The sequence below is a fragment of the Centropristis striata genome, chromosome 7 (genome assembly GCF_030273125.1).
Source record: "Centropristis striata isolate RG_2023a ecotype Rhode Island chromosome 7, C.striata_1.0, whole genome shotgun sequence".
NCBI classification, from domain to species: Eukaryota; Metazoa; Chordata; class Actinopteri; order Perciformes; family Serranidae; genus Centropristis; species Centropristis striata.
This window is the reverse complement of record NC_081523.1, coordinates 40653980-40675410: the sequence shown is the minus strand read 5'-3', so window position 1 is coordinate 40675410 and position 21431 is coordinate 40653980. Positions and strand designations below refer to the sequence as shown.

Genomic DNA, 21431 nt, shown 5'->3' with positions numbered 1-21431 from the left:
AATGTTACCAAAACTAAAGATATGTGTATTGATTTTAGACAGCATGCTACAGCAGCCCTCCAGAGCAGTGTCAGAAATGGCCAAGTAGTGGATGTGGTGACCACTTATAAGTATCTTTGCACCGTGTTTGATAAAAAATTAAAATTTGATTTCAACACAGAAGCGCTATGTAAGAAAGGCCAGCAGCACCTTTTTTGTTTAAACCTCTGAAGTCCAGGAGATTTTGGTTTAAATGTTTCAACTTCCTCTGCATTAATGTCTGTCTCTGTTCAGCATCTTTCAGTCTGTCCTCACATCACATGCATGGCTCCTTTTTCTACACAAACTTGGCTATCGGTCAGATTTTTCATTTTATTTTAATTAACAAAGTATAAAGCTGCCAGGAACTTTACATGTTCACTGTGGAAGATCGAATTCGCAAAAAACTCCCATTTAGTGCATTAACTATTTTTTGAAAAAACACCTCGAGGGAGCGTTAAAACTTTAATGCGCATTTTTGAAAGTTTTTATTTTTTATTTTGGTGTTTTCATCAAGCTTTTCTCATGTCAATCTTCAACATTTGCATGGAAATAATTGATGGAAACACAGCTTCACTCTCTTTCTTCCCTGTGGCTCACTGCCGGGCACAGGCCACCACAGGATGGATCATAGACATGTTTCAGAGGCCTGCCACTTAAAATGCAGTTTCCAGATGACATGGAGGTTTGCTCCATCTGCCTGCACCAGCCTCAAACAGGTCTGGACACTGGGGAGCACACAACTTTCAGCCCACATACAAAGTAAGAAGCAAAAGCCTGTTTGAATAAAAATACTTTCATCAAAGCATCAGGACTAGACATAAGGACAGACTCTTCCAAAGTTTTTCTAGCAACAGCATGAAAAGCACAGTCACCTCAAGTTTTACAGTCAGTTTAAAGGTATTTCAGTAACTTTTTCTCTCAAGGAATCTAAGACCTGGATTTGGCATAAATGGGTGGAGGAGGTGAGCAGTATACCATGGAGAAAGTCAAAGAACAAGAGAAAAGTGGATGAAAAGCATCACATTGCAGCCTGGTGTGGTGTCAGTGCTGGAAGCTGGTCGACGGTTCAAACCTCCAAAATGTTTAGAAACTGCATTTTAAATGACGGACCTCTGCAGTATGCCTCCATCCTGCAGGGTGCTGTAGTCAGGAGTGCAACAGCAGCAAGGTTATTATAGTTAACGGAAACTAAAAAATAACGAAAACTAGAATTGAAAAGCTCACAGAACAGTTCCAGATCAAGACTGGGGTCAGAAAGGGTTGTCTTCTATCCCCATTCCTGTTTTTACTAGCCATTGACTGGATCATGAGAACAACAACAGAACAAAGGAAGAACGGAATCCGATGGACATTATGGACACAACTGGATGACTTAGATTTCGCAGATGACCTGGCACTACTGTCACATAGCTACCACCAGATGCAAGACAAGATCAATACACTCAAAGAGACTTCCTCACAAGCAGGACTTAACATCCATGAGGGTAAAGCAAAAAACATAAGGATAAATACAACTAGTACGGAACCGATCACCCTTGGTGACATCATGTTAGAAGAGGTAGAGTCCTTCACCTACTTGGGGAGTATCATCAGCATACAGGGTGGTACAGATGCAGATGTAAAAGCTAGGATAGGTAAGGCAAGGACATCATTTCTACTTCTCAAGAACATCTGGAACTCTAGAGAGATACGGGAAACGACTAAAATCAGAATCTTTAACTCCAATGTAAAATCCGTCCTGCTCTATGGGGCAGAGACATGGAGAATCAATAAGATCACAATAAATAAAGTGCAAACCTTCATAAACAAATGTCTCAGAAGAATCCTGAAAATCTACTGGCTGAACAAGATCAGCAACAACGATCTGTGGACAAGAACAAAACAACCCCCAGCAGCAGACGAAATTGGACGAAGAAGATGGCGATGGATCGGGCACACATTACGCAAACCAGTGCCAAACACCACCAGACAGGCTCTGACCTGGAACCCTCAAGGAAAGAGAAGCAGAGGACGTCCTCAAAACACCTGGCGCCGGGACCTACAGGCAGACACCAAGAGACTGGGAGGCACCTGGTCGCAGATAGAAAAGAACGCCAGTGACCGTGAACTCTGGAGGTCCCTTGTCGACGGCCTATACCCCAGTAGGGTGTAAGGCAAGATGATGAGAATTGAAAAGACATTTTCGTAAACTGAAATAAAAATGAAAACGGGAGGTTTTTCAAAAACGAGAACTAACTGAAACTGTATTGTGTGGTTCGTCTTTGTCAAATTTTTTACTGCTTTGTGTGCGTCCAGGAGAAGCGCTAGTGAAATTACCGTAATGACACCATGTTGGCTGTAAAGAGAAACTTCTCAGCTTTCAGAAAACATTGGAAATTTCCTGATAGCGCAAACGTAAAAGTGTCGCCGGCGCAAAACTCTGTAAACTTTGGATGTTGTTGTGCTTTCACTGTGTTCAAGTGAAAGTCTTCAATTCAACCATGATATTACAAATCACATTTTATTTGCAGCGACGCTGAAAATCCAGCAGTGGCAGCTGGGGGAAACACTGCATAAACATTGCATAATCCTTTTTGGTTGACATGAAATGACACCCAGAACTGTAAGAGTTAATAACCTTATTGGGGCTAAGATGGATAAACCAAAGGAAATAAAGGCAAAATGTGTTATGACCTCTTTGAATCTCGCACCAACACATTACATCTCGCACCCATTACAAAAAAACTAAAACTAATAAAAACTAAACTAAAACTACAAAACTCACTCTAAAAACGAATTAAAACTAACTGAATTTGAAAACAAAAATCCACAATGAAATTAAAACTAAAACTAATGAAAAATACCAAACTAATATAACCTTGGTGAGTTGTGCTGATTCTTTTTTAACCCTCTATGGTACGGTGTTGCCCCATTTTTTGGCCGGTCAAATTTCTATAATGCGTGTTTCTGAGTGATGCGATACTTTAAAAAAGAGGGAAGAGTATAGGGAACCCAGGCGGCCATATTGAAACCCTATTTTGCAGACTTTTCCAAGGGAAACAACTTTGCCATTTTGGGCCACAAAAAGAAAATCACTCAAAACACCATTTCCTGGCCCTTATCCATCTGGAAAAAATATATTTCTACTTATAGGTGAGTAAACCTTCATTTTTTTATAGTTTCATACACTTAGACTGTTCAAGACATTCATTTCAATGGGTCGTTGGTTCAATGGTACAATGTTTCCTACAGGCAAAATTCAGACAAGAAACCGGTTAAAAAAGTTCCTTTTATAATGTTTTTAAATTTAAAATGTTATGTATTGTACCCTGTTGAAGCTACTGAATCTTTTATCTTCTTGTTTAAATCTTCTTGTTTATAAAATAAACGATGATAAAATAATTTAAAAAACTTTCTTTTTCACTTGTGCACCGTTAAGACAAAAAAACACTCAAAACATTTTTTTCTCAACAGGCATCATAATGCGTACCATAGAGGGTTAATTAGTCATCTGATAAACAAAGTAACTTGGAAACCATATGGTACTGAATGTTCTAACTATGTTGGACCTGGGTTGGAAAAGGATGCAATATGATTACCAACATATGGATTATGTGTGACTATTAGGCCCCGTTTACACGAGGACGCTTGCGGGTAAAAACAACAAAATATTTTATCTGAAGTGCCTTTTGTTTAGACGGTGACGGTGTTTTTGGGGCTTAAAGACGCAAAAATCTGAAACCACCCTCCAGAGTGTAAAAGTGTAATCCTCTCCTCCGTAGCGTGTCGTCTACACTGACAAGACACAAAACTCTGATCTGATCTGCTCACGTCACGTATGTGTTTACGTCACATACATGCTCCAGGACAGGAAATAAAGAAACGTGGGATTATTTCCATGGTGGGACCTTCAAGCTGCTCTGGCAGCTCTAATAAACTTACAGGAGTCTTTCCACCAAATGTCCAGGATATGTACAGATAGTATTAGTGAACAGAGAAGGATCTGGAATTACCTCCATCACATTCTGGATGCAGCGATTGGTGGGAGGAGCCAGACGGCTGTGAACGAGACCTGGGAGATCTAGTGATGGTGGAGAACTTTGTGGAAGGAGTAGCTGATGAAAATGTGTGGCGTGAAAACTTCTGCATGCCCAAAGATGCTCTTATGGCTTTAAGTGATGCCGCCTGGCTGCATACAATCCAATTCCACACACTTTTGCGTCACCGTATGCAGCAGATTTCCTCCTGAAAACGCTCGTCTAAACGAGGAATAAAAAGTGAAGACGCGACGCCACTTTTGCATCTTCTGTTCAGACCGTCACCATGTAAACGTAGCCTTAATCTCACACTCCCAGGAAGTAATACTGGTTAGAGAGGAACATGGAATGGAAATGGAAATGCTCCTTTGACTGTAAAGTAGATGTAAAAACCATGTATTTGCCCAAGGGAGGCATAGAGGAACAGAAGGTGTTTCAAGTGGTAAAGGCTAGAATAACCAAACAATAAATATCACCACCAACATATGTCATACAGGGAGTGACAGGCTACATAATTGCCTGTCAAACATGTCATGTACTTCCAATTTCCATGACAGAGAGGGCTGGGAGGGCCAGATACCTCACAATATGTTTTAGTATTTAATGAACAGTTGGCAGCATTCAACCACAGTGACATCACGGCTGCACTGCACAAAAACGGCTGTTTATATACACTATAAGGGAAACTGTTGTTTAAAAAAATGTCAGCATCAATTAATCACAATATACCCTGATTCAACAAAACCTGGTCTACATTTATTTAAAAATTCACCTCTCTAAATGCCTGATCCCAATTCCACAGAACTTTGCAACACACCTCTTTTTCCCCCTGAAATATCCACATACACGTACACAAGCACTTATAAATACAAAGTACACACACTTTCACACACACATATGCAGCTATAGCATTTACATACAATTCTCGCATCAGAAGTCAATGTTAACTGGTGTTGTAAATATCTACTCTTTATTTTTTTTATATTTTCTGTTTAAGTTGTTTGACCTTTTCTTGTTCTGTAAATAAAAATAAAGTTGTCCACCAAAAGTGTGTGTGTGTGTGTGTGTGTGTGTGTTGTTGTTGTTTTTACGGTAAAAAAAACGGCAGGTGTGGTTGCCCGAACTTTACGGTAGAACTTTTATTAATATTACGGTAAAAAGATATTAGCACTGTCGATTTCACGTTTAAGATTGCCATTTTATTCCATTTTTTACCATATAAGTAAAATGTTTTTCCATCAAAAGAAACACTGTTCGGCCATAGAATTGACAAGAAAATACTTAATAAATTCTGCATAAATTAAAGATTTTACCATTAAATATTACAGAATATTTTTGTTAGAGATATGATGCGTAAAAATATTTTTTACAAAAAAATAAATGCAAAAAAACATGCAAAAAATATAGATTACAGTATATTGCCAGTCTATTTTACAGTGGAGTAATGTATTTAAAAAAAAACTGTAAAAAATACTGTTTTGGCTGATATATACATTTACAGTGTTTCATTGTTACTGAAACTGAATAAACTCATACACTATAAAAAAAAAAGGTTTGCAGAAATTACAGTAAAACACTGTCAAATTAGAAATCAGAAATAGGGTGTAAAATTAAAAATTGTATATCACCGTAGTAGACACTTTTAATTACCGTAAATCAAAGAATAGCACAAAACTTTAACTTTTACTGTCACAAACTGTAGGAAACACACAGTTTGCTGTAAAATATAACATTTTCATGTAAAGTTAATGGAGAAATATCATGATGTGTGAATAAATGACACAATTACCCTAAAAATAACGGGAATATTCAGTCTAAATTACAGTTTTTGCTGATATTTACATTTAAATTTACAGTAGAAAACCCACTGACTGTATTTTTTACGGTGAAGTTCTGGCAACTACAGCTGCCGGTAATTTACCATAAATTAAACGGAATTTTTTTTACAGTGTATATTATTTTACGGTCTTTTACTGTCATGGTTTAGCCGTTTTTCACCGTAAAATCTACAGACATTTTTTTTTTTTTACAGTGTATAGCTATGCTAACACAGAGTGGGGGTGGGGGTAACAATAAAGATTTCCATATGTTTGTGGCGGCTGTGGATTGATGTGTTTCTGTTCCTCAGTGATTACTGAGGAACAGAAACACTGTGACAGGAAGATGTTTAATTCACACATTCAGGACTCACATTGTCTGTTCTGAGCTTCTTGGCAGGGCAGCCTCCATCCACAGGATGTAGCATGTAATACAACCGCACTTTGTTGGCGTGTTTCCGACTCTGAGAGAGAGAAAAGAAACGAGTTAGTATCTAAGTCATTAAAGTGGTTCAGTCTTGTTCTCCTCAGGTGTTACACATACTCACCTGTCAACCAGACAGGATGTGCAGCTCTGTTAAAATCATTAGAAGGCAACATTTACAGTGTGTTCTGATCATCATTGAGCATGCCTGGCCTCACTTCCCCTTGGATCAGCTGTTCTCAACCTTGGGGTCGGGACCCCAATTGGGGATTCCTTTTCACTCAAGGAATGAAAAGTGTGCTTTCAACCCTTTGTTTAACAGAGTGCACAATTTAGTGGGTTCATAAAAGAAAAAGATGGTTCATGAAGCTTTATTTGGCCATCACTAGCTCACTGTTTAGTAATCCACACAGGCCAATAAACTGAGAAAGCTGACATTATACTGCATTATATAGTATCCACAGTAGGGATGCATGATATATAGCAGGCAGATAAATTATTAATTATTACACATAGTAACCTCACTGGGAGGTATCTCATAGACATTATATTCATGACTAAACCACTGCAATCACAACATGATGAGGTGGTGTTTTATTTTGTGTTCTGGTCTTGTTATTTCCTGTTTTATTTTGAAATAGTAACTCTCCTCTGGTTTCAGGTCACTTGCCCTTCCCCGTGTGTCATCTGTCTGATTGTCTCCCCTAATTACTGATTGTGTTCACCTGGTGCTCCCTTCCCTCCATGTGTTCAATAGTCTGTGTTTCCTTGTCTTGGTCCAGTGTGTTTGACCAGACACTAATCTCTTTCTTGCCACAGCTTGTCTTGTTTTTCACCCTTTTGGATTCCTCACTAAAGTGATTTTTCTTTGTAGTTAGGGCCTCGGGGCAATCTCACCGAGCACTGGTCCCATACAGCAATAGCTGTAGGGACCAGTGCTGCACTACTGTTATACTGTGGATTTCTTCTTCTTCCTCTTCCGGACGCAATTTCGTCCCGCTACTAGTCCTACAACTTGAAGAGTTGCAGGACAAATTATATATCAAAACGTGCGGTTTGATCGGGATCGGTGTGCTATTACTTTTCTCTACAGAATATGAATTTCGCGAAAAACTGCCCAAAATGTTGCATTGAAATGAATGGGACGGCCGACAAAAAATGAGCGAAAAAGAGCAATAATTGGAGATTTTTAAACGTCTACTTCTCCGGCAATATTTCACCTAGAGACTCCATTTAAACTTTAAACAGTAGACACAAGTCTTGTGTATCGATGTATTAATCCACATTTCGATAGGTCATATAGTTTTTAATCAATCCCTGTTCAATGACCATGATCATCTTGTAGAAATTCTGAGATTATAATGGGTGTGTATTGCACGGAATGTTCGTGTCACAGTGTGTGACATCATCGCCAGAGTGTAGAGGGAGAGAAAAAATTGTCAAAAAATAAATTTTAAAACTGCGCTCCAGGCTGCAAATTCCACTCTACAGAAATAATTTATACATAGAAACGTAGGAAAATTTGTCTTCTCACTCACAATCCTCTGGTAAAGCTGTCAGAGTTATAGTTTGGGCGTAGGACGCACAGATGATCCACCAACACCACCAACAGCCTCGTTGGCTCCCATATTAAAAACGCAGGAAGATTTCAGAAAAAAGGAAGATGGAACAGTTTTTTTAGATCGCTCTAACAAAGCTATTTTTTCATTTTTCTTAAAAAAGAACATATGTAGACGTTCAGGAAGAACTCAGGACGCTCAAAGTGAAGTCGGATCAATGATAGGTATTATGGTTTTGCCAAAAATGCTTTCTGTTCGAGGCCAGAAATTCCAGTCCACCTCTGGCTGCTGTCACTCTTTCATTAACAGCTGCAGTTAATTCTGTTGATTGCTTTGATCTTTGATGTGATTACAGTTACAGATACACACACACATGCGCGTAAGCGCTCACACTCCTCACACATGCATACACATGCTTCAAACACGCGCGCGCACACACACACACACACACACACACACACACACACACACACACACAGGTAACTTTATGTGATTTTAATTACACACACACACAAACACACACAGCCACGGGATATGACTGTCATTAACATGCATTGTAGCGAAATCTGTGTCAGTTTCACGGAAATTTGAGTGATTCCGTGGCTATTCCACAGATTCCTGTGAGACCATGTTCCTGTAAAGATATAAGTAACAACAACTAACCAACTTGTTTTTGAGCAGACAACTGGCTTCTTTTGTTGTGCTAACTTACATTATTGCCCTAAATGTCAATAATTTATATTTCCAAGTTTTACCAAAAAATACAAGTTGGCTTTTTTGCAGTGTCCTGTTTCACAGATCTGGCTCCCAGCTCTGCCAGGTGAGGGCTCCCATTAAAACCAGGAGAAGACTTCTAAATGAAGAGCACACTGCCGCTCCCTGACTCTGGACTGAATTGCTTATTAGCGCTCAGCTTACTGAAGGTGTAGCAAGAGTCTTCTTACCAGCCGCCCATCGATCCCCCGGGATCTGATAGCACAGCCTCCACAAGATGTGGAAGGAAAGATTAGTTTATCTCAATTCTACTTCGCGATGAGACGCTTCACATGTCAGCAGAAGTGACACAGAAAGAAGCAGGGAAACTACATTCTACTGCCGTTGCATGGTCAGGGGAAGCCACAGATAAGGGAGAGTTTATAGTTACATAGATAGCATCTAGTGAGGCATACAGGAGCGTGGACAGGTGCCCGGTGTGTTACTCCGTCAGGCAGAAGGACAGCCACCGGCTTCTCTTCACAAGGCCACCACACACCAGCTCATCCTGCCTGCTCCGGGTGAAAGGGAGGCTGCAGGAATCTATTTGTCTTGCCTGTCTGGTTTCTTGGCAGAGATGCTGCAACGTGAGCTCCGACGCTTCTTTGAGGGGGAAAAAATTATCAAGCTTGAAAAGCATGAAGGATAAATAACAGTTAACTCGATACACTTTTCAAACAGCTTCCGGTTTGATTGACTCCTGAAAGTATTCACACAAAATGTAAAGAATTTAACTCAAATGAACAAGGAGAAATCATATCCTGCCTTTATATAAAACCCTCTGGAGTCCATCTATTTATTGAAAATACACTGAGCATGTTTTATTTACAGTGATAACTTTATTTATATATCATATGTAGACAAGCTGAGAAACACAGTTAAAGTGCAATCATAGGGGCTTTTTACAGTGAGCCATTTATCTTTCTAGAGCAGGGGTGTCAAACTCAAATACACAATGGGCCAAAGTTTAAAACTTGAATAAAATCGCGGGCCAACATTGAACAAATAAACCTTTTAATATATACCAAACACGTTTTGCTTTAACATTAAATATGGAACCAGCAACGCTTATAAACATACAATATATAACTAAATAGTGCAGACATGCAAAATCAAATTTCAAATAAAAAACACATCAATGTCATTAATTTATTAAATAAAAATTAAATAAAAATCGTATGCCTCTTTTCTATTTGTATCCTTCTGATTTAAATATCAAAATAAAGTTTTTCAACAGGTTAATACATTTAAAAATAAAATAACAATAATAAATCTAGTATTAGCGGTAAATGCGCCGTATAATACCGGCGGGTCAGCTTTAATAGTACAATATTAATATAATAATTTGGTATTGCCTCGTATTACACTGCGGGCCAAATTTGGCCCGCGGGCCAGAGTTTGACACCCCTGTTCTAGACCATTTTTAAAATGTTAATTTTCTTTGTACTTATCTATTGCTATTTTTAATTGACATGCAAATAGACATGTTGTTGATGTTTTTATAGTTATTTATTTATTTCATTATTTTCTGCTGTTTTTGTGTGTATAAATAGTGACAAAAATTGGAACATTTCCATAAAAACCTATGTCCTTTGTTTTTATTTTGGGTTCCTGGCAGCTTTATACTTGTAATTTAAAAAAAGAAAAAGAAAAATTTGACTGATAGCCAAACTTGCATGCGTGTGATGTAAGGACGGACTGAAAAATGATAAACAGAGACAGAAATTAATGCAGAGGAAGTTGACACATTTGAACTAAAATCTCCTGGACTTCAGAGGTTTAATTATGTATTTAACAAATGTGAGGTTGATATTGTATTACCAGTTTAATTTAATATGCTCACTTAAGCAGATTTGTTTCAAATTCTGTGCTACAAATATAATGTTTAGATCTCTTCTGTCATGTTATAAGAGATGATGATATGGATAAAATGCCTTTCCACTATATTTACCACACGAGCACGATTTGAGGCACCCATGGGTTTGATTCACCCCCCAAAATTACATCAGTTTTTTTTTTTTTACCTGCAATCAATTGCACTTCTGGTGCCCAGACACATTATTTGTTATGTCACCCTAAAGTGCCTTTTTATGCACTGAGGTAACATCTATTTTTTGCAGCAGAGAGCTACTTGGGTTTCTGCAGAGCAAACACTTCCAGCTGCACACTGGATAGAAATGTTCCACTTGACCAGCTTACAGAGGATGTTGAAGCAAGATGGCTATTGTGCCTTTATATTCGCACATTTCAAGTTCTACTCATGCACTCCAAAGAATCAGCTCTTAAAAACAAGGGGGAAAAGTACAAAAATTAGGTGTATTTTGCTTAGAAAATAGCAAAATTATCTGCCAATGGAACAAGAAAATTTGGCTTGTCAAGAAGTAAAAATATCTAATCTCAATGAAGCCCAAATACCTTAGAATTAGTGTATTCTAACTAATAACAAGTGCATTTTTCTTGATTCTAATGAAATACACATGACCTATTTTCTCAGTATTTTGAAAAATATTCTTGAATTAATAATAAATAAATGCTAGAGCCATCATCTTGACATAATGATATCCATAGGCATTATATTTCTAGAAACCAGCAAAGAAAAAAAAAAATTACAGTGTACTTTTCTTGATACAGCTACAAATATTTTGATCTGTATGTAGATTATTTTTCTTAAAATTCTTGAAATAAAGCTAAAGCTGTGGAATCTTTGTATCAAACAATCCAATCCAATCCACTTTATTTATATAGCACAATTTTAGCAAACACAAGGTTTCCAACGTGCTGCACAAACAATAGATAGATAACACAATACGATGTAGTAAACAATAGAACAGTTAGATGCAATAAGATAAAATAAATTAAAAATGGGATAAAAAATAAATAAAATAAAATGTAAAATGTACTGCCTGCACAAAATAAAATATGCATGAATACAATAAAAACAAAAAAAATCATAAAATCATAAAATCAACATAAAATCAACAAGTGAAACAGTCTAAAAATAAGATATTTAATCTTACTCAGATTTCAGTTTTTGCAGTGTGGTATTTTATTTATCAATTTATTTATTATATACTTCCACCAAGGAGGTTATGTTTTTGCTTTTGGTTGGTTTATTGATTTGTAAACCTACCATTGTAGCCTACAATAATAGCAACCTGGTGTGTTTTGTGACTCTGCCTGCTTCTGTCTATGTGCTGTCTCACTGTGTTTGTGATTTATTCTTTTAGTACGGCCACTGAAAACCATAAAACAACACCAGTATTACTATATCTCCCTTATATTTGGGGCTCTACTGTGAAAAAGATTATGGCTGTAACAGTAAACTAGCTAATCCCATTGGAGAACCATGGTGGCTAACTGCCAACGGCAAAAGTAACTTGACTTAAATTTATGAAATACTGCTTTGTTTTTGAAATTGATATATTGTGGGATAGTTGAAGTGGGGTTGTATCTATTATCCATAGTCAGTGTGTTACCTACTGGAGAAGCAGGAGTAACATTATCAACAAAAAAACAATAAGCAGCAGGTTCAGCCTGCTGGGCATTAACATTGTAGCAGAACTTTATTCTCATCTGCTACTTAAAAAACTCACTGTATCATTAAGATAAACTCTCTTGTTTTCTTTCTTCCACATAGCTAGAAAAGAATATGGATAGCTTCATCCCCGTTATGTGTCCAGTACATTAATTGGCACACAGACTGGAAGCAGGGTACTTGGATATATTATATATATATATATATTTTATGGGAAACGGCAAGCTACCTACAAATATTGCCCAGAATGCATTGTTTTCTACAGTATAATACCTTTTTAATGGAAAACAGTATGTTACTGTCACAATTTGTCTGTTTTCTTACAGCACTTTGTTCCAGTGTATCAACAAGAGAGAGCAGATGATGTGTAACCAGTGTTACTGTCTCTGTTCCAGTACAAAAAGAAGTTTCAGAAAAAAAAATTTCATGACTAGTTTGTTCCATAACTGGCTCATTTGAAAATTTGATGAGAGCGTGCATTTGGAAAGCTGATAGCCTTCATGTGGGAGTTTATATCCAACTCCAGTTTCTGCCAGCAAGTCCCCTGGTGCCTCCTCCCACTGTACTGTACCAAATGTTAACCTGTATTACTGCATCTTTCAAAACTGCACCACAAGCGAAGAACTATTGAGATGTGTTCGAGCTCTGTGTACTTGCTAAAAGTAGCTTGTTTGTGTGAGAAAAGTTTGGGGTGAATGTGAGGAAAAGGTAAGAGCCAATAGGTTGCATGGTGTATAATTTAAAATTAATTTCAGGGTAAACTGAAAATAAAATTGCATTGTATGCTATTGTACTAAATATGGCAAATATGCAAATAGAAAACATAGATATCATACATAGGACAATAGGGTCCAGGTTAAAAATACCAAAGTTTCCCTTTAAAAAGGAACAAAGCGCCAGGTTTAATGAACACATCTTTTTTAATTTTAAACATTTTAGCAGTGTTGCCATAGCGATGACGATGCTGGTCAGTCCACCACTTTGGTCCGAACTGAAATATTTTGACAATTGGCCCATATGGGTCAATGAGGTGATCTAACGCAGTGTCAGTTGGTGTAACCAGTAATTTTCTTCCCATAAAAATCTGATTATATACAGGAAAATAAATGTGAACTAAAATGAAATAATAAATTACATTGCAACACTATGGTATACAACAAATTTTACATAATTTGTCAAAACTGTAGAAAAAAAATTGTTGTATTTAGAATATGTTCTGCTCAATATTGACAAAAATGTGTAAATGTAAAAATGGTAAAAACAAAATAAAAAATCATTTGATGTTTTTAAAATGAAGTAATTATATGTATCAGTCCACTAATATATATAAAAAATAATATAAAATACAATGTAGGTGGTTGAAGTATTAAATATTTATCATTTTTTGTGTTTTTTGTGGTATATGTTATGTTTTGCCAATCCTTATTTGTCACTGACCCATATATTGGATGGAGTGTCACTAAATTTGCTACTAAAGATGAAGCATACTGACTTTAAATATTAGAGTTTGGTTAATTTACAGTTTTACAGCTCCTGTTTGGTGTATGAGCCTGAATCAGCTTTTGCAATTCTGACACATTGAGACAAATGAATGAAGTGCTGACGGCATCACTAAATCCAACTTTTATACTCTGTTTCTAGAACTTATACTTTACTTGGGTGGGCCGCGGGGTTTATTAATGGCTGCCAAAGTATAACTGGTGACCCATTTCAGCATTATATTATGCACATGCATTCTCTGCAGAGAGAAATGAAGTTGTCAGCCCTCACCGATAAATAAAACACTTTTTAATACTGCACGGCAGCAGAGGAAACGGATGTGTTTATGAAGAAACAGTGAGGAAAGCCAAGGGCTGAAGCTGTCTGTTTCCTCTGCTGCCATGCAAGATATTTGAAAAGTGTGAGGGCTGATCACTTCATTTCCCACTTTTATGATTTTTGGGTCAGTACCGGTTGAACTAAACAAACATTTGAGCTCAGCACGCCAGTTCTTTCTTTGATGCACGAGAGAGAGAGAGAGAGAGAGAGAGAGAGAGAGAGAGAGAGAGAGCAAGAGCGAGAGAGAGCGAGGGAGAGAGAGCGAGAGAGAGAGAGAGAGCGAGAGAGAGAGAGAGAAGAGAGAGAGAGAGAGAGCGAGAGAGTGAGAGAGAGAGAGAGAGAGAGAGAGCGAGAGGGAGCGCGAGAGGGAGCGCGAGAGAGCGAGAGAGAAGAGAGAGAGAGAGAGCGAGAGAGAAGAGAGAGAGAGAGAGAGCGAGAGAGAGAGAGAGAGAGAGAGCGAGAGACAGAGAGAGAGAGCGAGAGCGAGAGAGAGAGAGAGAGAGAGCGAGAGAGAGAAAGAGACATTGGTATTATGTTAGAAGACGCGGGCAGAGTGCATGATAACATAGTTATCGTATTAATATGTTTGTTTACAAATGGACAATCTGAGCCACAAGTGTTTACCAGGCCGTGCTCCTGTACACATGGAGGAGATTAGGAGATGAGGGAGGAGGTTTAGTAGGATTCACATAATCACTGTGGTGAAAGTGTCCTCTTGGATGTCCCTGTGGTGGATAACACATGATGGAGAGCCCTTTTTATTGTTTTTGACCCTCAAACATCCTGAGTCTGCCAGTGTGCACCATGCATGTTGTGTTTGTTTACTAGAAATTTCATTTTTTGGGGGGATGACAGAGTTTGTCTCAAAGAACAAATACTGCCAAAATAATACAATCATCAGTAGAGGTCGACCGATACATCAGCCGGCCGATATATTGGGCCGATATTTGGCATCGGCCGATACGAGCGTGTGATACGTGCGTCACATGACAAAAGAATGAAAGACGGATCAGTATGAATTAGAGGTCGACCGATATATCAGGCCGATAATTGCGTTTTTTACTTGTATCGGCATCGGCCGATACGTGCGTGCGTTCTCCGATCAATGATTCCATTTCACTGAGCCAACAGCAGGCAAGGCTGTGTGCAACACCTCCAGTCTCTGGTGAGCTGCTGCTGATACCAGAAAAAAGAAAAACACATCAAATATGTGGATCATCTGAGGTGCCACCACCTCCAGGCCTAGAACAACATACACATTGTTTGATATCCAACTGTTAATATGTTTTGTTAATAACACATTTTTGTTTGAATTAAGACTTGTGTAACATTTAATAATAATATTAATAATGATACATTCGATTTTTATAGCGCTTTAAAAAGGTACTCAAAGTCGCTTTTGTTATTTTTTGTGATTGAGTCATTTTTATCATGTAAATGGAGGGAGAAAAGGCAATATCGGCTTCAAGAATCGGGCCAAAAAAATCGGCAGCACATATCAGGGATCAGTTAAGACTGATGTCAAAATAATCGTATCGCCATCGGCCTTAAAAAACCTGTATCTGTCGACCACTATTACACATGTCTGCAAACAGCCTCTTTCATTGCTAGAAGAGATGATAATGCCATTGTGTTGTTCAAGGCCTGAGGATGAACAATATCACATGTAAAGTTGTTTGGCTGAGCATTTCTGCACAAAATTACACGTTGCACCTGCCACAACAGGCACTAGTGGTTATAAAAACTGACTGACATTAAGGTTGGATGTTTGTTTTTTTAGCATTTTTGTTGGTTGCTCAGTTTTAAAGAGAAGAACGGTATCTATCTGACCATATGGGGATTCAGCAAGTTTTCTTTCAGTGCCAGTGTACAGACACCTCATGCAGTTTTGATGTTCTCCTGTACTGGATCTTCTAACCTAAAAAAACAAAATGTTGTATAACTCTTAAACAACACGGTTTAAATAATTGGTGAGTTGCAAAGGCAACATATTTTGATGAAGCGGGATGCAGAATGCTTGGTGGGATCATTTGGTCCCAGCATCCCGCTTCATCATCATTCATCAAAATATGCCTTTGCAACTCACCAATTATTTAAACCTTGTATTATGTGGAATAGATCATTGGCTCATGTTGTTAACATTCTCTTAAAATGTTTGAAATAAGTTGGTTTGTATTGGAAACAAGCCAAACTCCATTTTTTCACTTTTTAAGGCAATAAGAGTGAATATCATTGGGCTCTATGGGTACCCATGACCCTCCCCACTATGCTAATCCCAGTGTGCATTTTAGGGCAGAAACCATGCAGTTGTTGTTATGCATTACAAACGTTATTTTTGCTTATTGTATTGTGTTATACAACTTTTAAACAACACGGTTTAAATAACTAATGTCAAAATAATCGGTATCAGTATCGGCCTTAAAAAACCTGTATCGGTGTACCACTAATTATCAGTTCACTTTTGATGTATGTATTGTATGTTAATAATCTAGTAATTGTTGCAGCACTCATTTATTGCGTTGGATTACTGTGCTGCATGTACTTCAACCATTTTCAAGTTGTTGCACGTTGATTTTCATGCCACAGTAAATGAGGGGGAACTAATAACCTGGAGGACAGGAACAGTGTGTTTAAAGACACCACATTGTTTGGGAAGTGACCTGGAGGAAACCAAAGACCGGTAAAAACAACAGGCAACAGTATGCAGGTGCACAAGTGAGAAGACGCTGACTAATGAAGGATGCATTCACCTGATTAGTGTAACTGTGTTTACTGCAGATTCACAGCAGCTCAGCCATGTTTCAGCTGATCAGCTTGTCTGAGAAGGTAAAAAAATGAGTGAGAATGCAACAATACTATATTGAATCAGGCACATTGTGGGACGTGTTTGTATGAGAGAGAAGCTAAGCGCACGCTTGACATAATCAGTCCTGAAGAAAAATCCATACTGCATTACTAACACATCAGTGAGCTAATCAGCGCTTGTGTGGGCTCAGACGCTCCCCTCCCCGGGGACAGGGAACATCACAGACATCCCAAACCAGACTGTAAAACCACATGCAACAAGGAACTACTCGTATATAAAAACTGATCTTCAGCGATATAAATAATGTGTGGAGGAGGAAGTAGTGTAGTAGAAAGTGGATGAGTGCACACTGGCTCCATCTAAACAGCTGCCAGCCAGGTGCACTTTAGCTAAGAACTTAACCCCACACGGCTCCATTGTAGCTGCTCAGAAGGCTGGAGCTCCCTGCTACAAATGTATGAATGTGAAGTAGGGGAGCATTAGAAACAATGATGGAATGGAGTGAAAACAATGACTTTCCTGACAACAACAAAAAAATCAATGCCAATACTATTATTACATACACTCAGGAGTGCCATACGATATTTCCAATGCTGCTGAATAAAACAAAGAATCATAGAAGCTTTACTAGAGCCTGACTGTTCTAGTTCTGGATAAGAATCTGTGATGCTGCATAAAATAATTATTGGGTGTTACACATTCATGTTAAAATTAGGGCCGGGACTTTAACGCGTTAATTCCAATCCAATCCACTTTATTTATATAGCACAATTTTAGCAAACACAAGGTTTCCAAAGTGCTGCACAAACAATAAATACATAACACAATACAAAGAGATGTAGTAAACAATAGATCAGTAAGATGCAATAAATTAAAAATGGGATAAAAATAAATAAAATAAAATGTAAAATGTACTGCCCGCACAAAATAAAATATGCATGAATACAATAAAAACAAAAAATCATAAAATCATAAAATCAACATAAAATCAACACTCTACGTGGTGTTAAAAGCCAACGAGAAGAGGTGGGTTTTAAGAAGAGATTTAAAATGAGACAGTGAGGAGGCCTGTCTGATGTGCAGCGGCAATTCATTCCAAAGTTTTGGAGCTGCGATGGCAAAAGCTCGTCCCCCTCTGAGCTTCAGCCTAGCTCTTGGCACTCTCAGGAGAAGCTGGTCAGCTGACCTGAGAGAGCGGGTAGGAGAGTAGGGGTGCAGCAGCTCAGAGAGGTAAGGAGGAGCAAGACCATTTAAAGCTTTAAAAGCAAATAAAATAATTTTAAAATGAATCCTAAAATGAACGGGCAGCCAGTGCAGTGAAGCTAAAACAGGTGAAATGTGCTCATACTTTCTTGTGCCAGTTAAAAGACGTGCAGCAGCATTTTGTACCAGTTGAAGGCGGGCAATGGAGGACCCACTAACCCCCATATAAAGTGCGTTACAGTAATCCAGCCGAGTGGTCACGAAGGCATGGATTACTGTCTCAAAGTGCCTTGCTTGCAGGAGTGTTTTTATTTTTGCCATTAATTAAGATTAATTAAGTACACCAAAAATAACGCGTTAAAAAAATTGACGCATTTTAATCGCACTTATTTTTGCACGGCGGAACGTTTCTCACTGGATGAGTTTCAGGAGGACCGATTATACTGGAGCACCAACTAGCGTTGATGAGTTGAGACAACAACAAACCACAGTGAACATGAAGGAAGAAGCTGATGAGACCTTTGGTTGGCCCCGTGGATGATGGGACATTTAGTTACTAAAAACCAACGGATGGAAGCGTCCGTAAGAGCATGGTTGTGTTGCTAGGCAACAAGGAATGTCATGGAGCTCTTTGCCTCCTCGCATCTCTAGCACGCAAAACAAATTGTCATTCAAAAAATTACTTAAGACACACTTGATGCCGCCCACCAAATGAATGATTACTGATATGTTGCGATTTATTTTGTTTTTTTATTTTATTTATTTTTCTCTGCTATATCTGTAGCCTGATGATTCTTCCTTTTAAATGTTCTCTAATGACAAATGACAAGTTATAAGTGTATACAGCTGATATGGACACTATCTGAATTAATGATTTTTGCAGTATAACATTTGTCGGGTAAATATGAATGTAGAATTTTTTAACAGTATTGCATGTATGTATTAATTGAGTTTGTTATTGTTTTTCTTATATGTACTGTTTTTGTTTATGTTGTTTGTATGTCATTTTCTATGTCTTTTTAGGGACCCCAGGAAGACTAGCAGTCGCCAAGGCGTCAGCTAATGGGGATCCATTCAATAAACAAATAAACAAATTCACATATCACCGCAGCACATCCAGCCTCAAGCATCACCTCAATGCTAAACATATAGCAGCTAGGGTGGACGCTAATGTGGTATTCAACGGTATACTAACAATCCATATGAAAAAAATTACTCCTCACTGTTCTCAGGCTAATTGTGTTTTGCTGTAACGGCTGATTAGCGTGACGTAACTTCCTGTACCGTAATTCGAGAGCAGAAGAAGAAAAAAAACTTCCTGTCATTGATACGAAGGTCCGAACCATAACAAAAGTTGTTTTCACACTGCAAAAGGTTCGGACCTTGGTTCGTTTGGTCCGGACCGAGACCACCTCTTTTGGTCGGACCAAACTTTGGTCCTTTAGGTTCGGATCAAACTGAAAAGTCCTAAAGTCCGGACCAAACGAGATAGGTGTGAAAGCGCCCTTAATGGGCCAGGCACCACACCCATTCTGTATTTTTTACTCCCAAAATACAGTAGGGACTTTTATGCATGTAATGTAGGACTGCCCCAAGATTTATAACTTTCGGAAAATTGTTGTACGGACATTGTCGGGTGTAATTGACAGACAAATTCAAAGGTTATGTTTCAGAAGATATTCTGTCGTTTGTATCGATACATACATATACCTGTGAAAATCAATAAAAAATGAGTACAAAAAAAGCCAAACTGGTCAGGTGTTAAAAATGTTCCATCAGCATGACTCTTGATACATGTAATGCATTATTCAGAGGTGTGGGGGTTCCACGATGAGCCCAGCCAAAGATACAGCATCCAAGGAGCGTCCCCAGAGAACAGGTGGTGTTATCAGCCCAGCTTACAACATTTCTTATCACATCATAGAGGCATTATGCAGAAAAACTGGTGGGTTTCCCATCAGAGTTCCCAGCCAGCAATATAGTCAGCCGGTTATTAGTTGGGTGCTCACCAATTTTTGCCTTATCTGCATCAATTTATCATGGACATGTCTGTGTACTGTGGGTAAATATAATGGAATGGAATGCAGTAAAGCCCTTGCACTGCAATAAAGGTGTGTCTAAAAACAAGATAAAAACACGAAATCTGAGGGAAATGATCTTGTTGTACGCTTAAAATAAGAAATTAACTCTTAAAACCAGATAAATTAAAGCTGCCAGCAGTGATGAACTGGCCCGAGCAGAGTGACCTGATGATTTGTTTCTTACCATGATAAAAAAAACCTTTAGATTTAGAAGAGTTAGATCATTTATCCTGTTTTAAGAGTTAATTTCTTATTTTAAGCGTTCAACATGCTTATTTCTAGATTTAATAATCTTAATTTAAGAAATCTTGTCAAGGTAAATTATCGGTCCATGCAGCAAGATCATTTCCCTCAGATTTACTGTTTTATTTGGTTTTTAGACACACCTTTTTTGCAGTGTGGACATTCTGTATTGCTTTTTAAATATTACTTACAACCTTCACTTGAATGCACCATGAAGTCTGTCAGTGTCCATCGTACACACTAAAAACGGTCAACGGAAATACAATTGGGGAAAATAAAAGAAAGTAACTTCGTGGTGCTTGGCATCCATCATCTCCCTGAGAAATGCTGCATTGACGCTATTGTTTATTTAGTTTTCATGACTTTGCTAGTGATTGACGTTTTGTCACTGATCAAGCTGCTCATCCTTAAAGTGGAGGAAGAACACAGTTTGTTTGAGTTCAGTGGAGCTGACAGAGAGAGAGAGCACATTGGTAGAGCGTGCTAGGCAGTTAATGTAGAGAGGGAGGGTTGAACAAAGTAAACTGCTAGCCTGGGTATACCCATACTGCCTTGCGCGCTCGAATTTCATTTCGAACCTCCATCCAGTCTGGCAACCAGAGAGGTTTCTTAGCCCTGTTTTAGGATCCAATCACAGAGCGGGGAGGGACGGCAAGACGATGACGCGTACTACTCGGCACTTGGAAGCTTGTAGTTTACTTACGGATCCAACATGGCTGCTGCAGACGCGAAACTCTCTTTAGATGTAGATGGTGTTTTAAATAGTTTAGAGCGAAAGTTGAAAGTTGAAAGGTCTCTCGGCGGCTCCGCTGTCCCCCGGCTCGTAGAGAGATCACCGGCGTTATGGTAGCGGGGCTATTAGCGCCACTAGCGGCTAATAGCCCCACTACCGTAACAAGAGACCCCCAGCAGCTTGTTTATTGCCCATAAAATCAGTGGATGTGTGTGGCTGAATGACATGAGGGGGAATAAAGCGTGAAAATAAATAATCTTGCAGAAAGCGAGAACTGGAGAAGCAAAGCAGCAAACAACACTCTCTCACAGACACACACACAACAAACATCCATCTCTGTTGCTCTACTACGTCATCTGGTATAACTGATCTGATTGGCTAAGAGCTACCTACAGACGCTTTGATAGACATTAATAGCGCCC

The 21431-nt window shown here is 38.5% G+C and overlaps 1 protein-coding gene across 1 annotated transcript in view; it reads right to left on the bottom strand.

Moving 5' to 3' along the window:
- Window positions 1-21431, bottom strand: part of zmat4a (zinc finger, matrin-type 4a) — a 231403-nt gene that overhangs the window by 143500 nt on the left and 66472 nt on the right. Inside the window, exon 3 of the mRNA XM_059338096.1 lies at window positions 6229-6318. Coding sequence (XP_059194079.1) covers window positions 6229-6318 — 90 coding nt within the window. The remainder of the gene's footprint in view (window positions 1-6228; window positions 6319-21431) is intronic.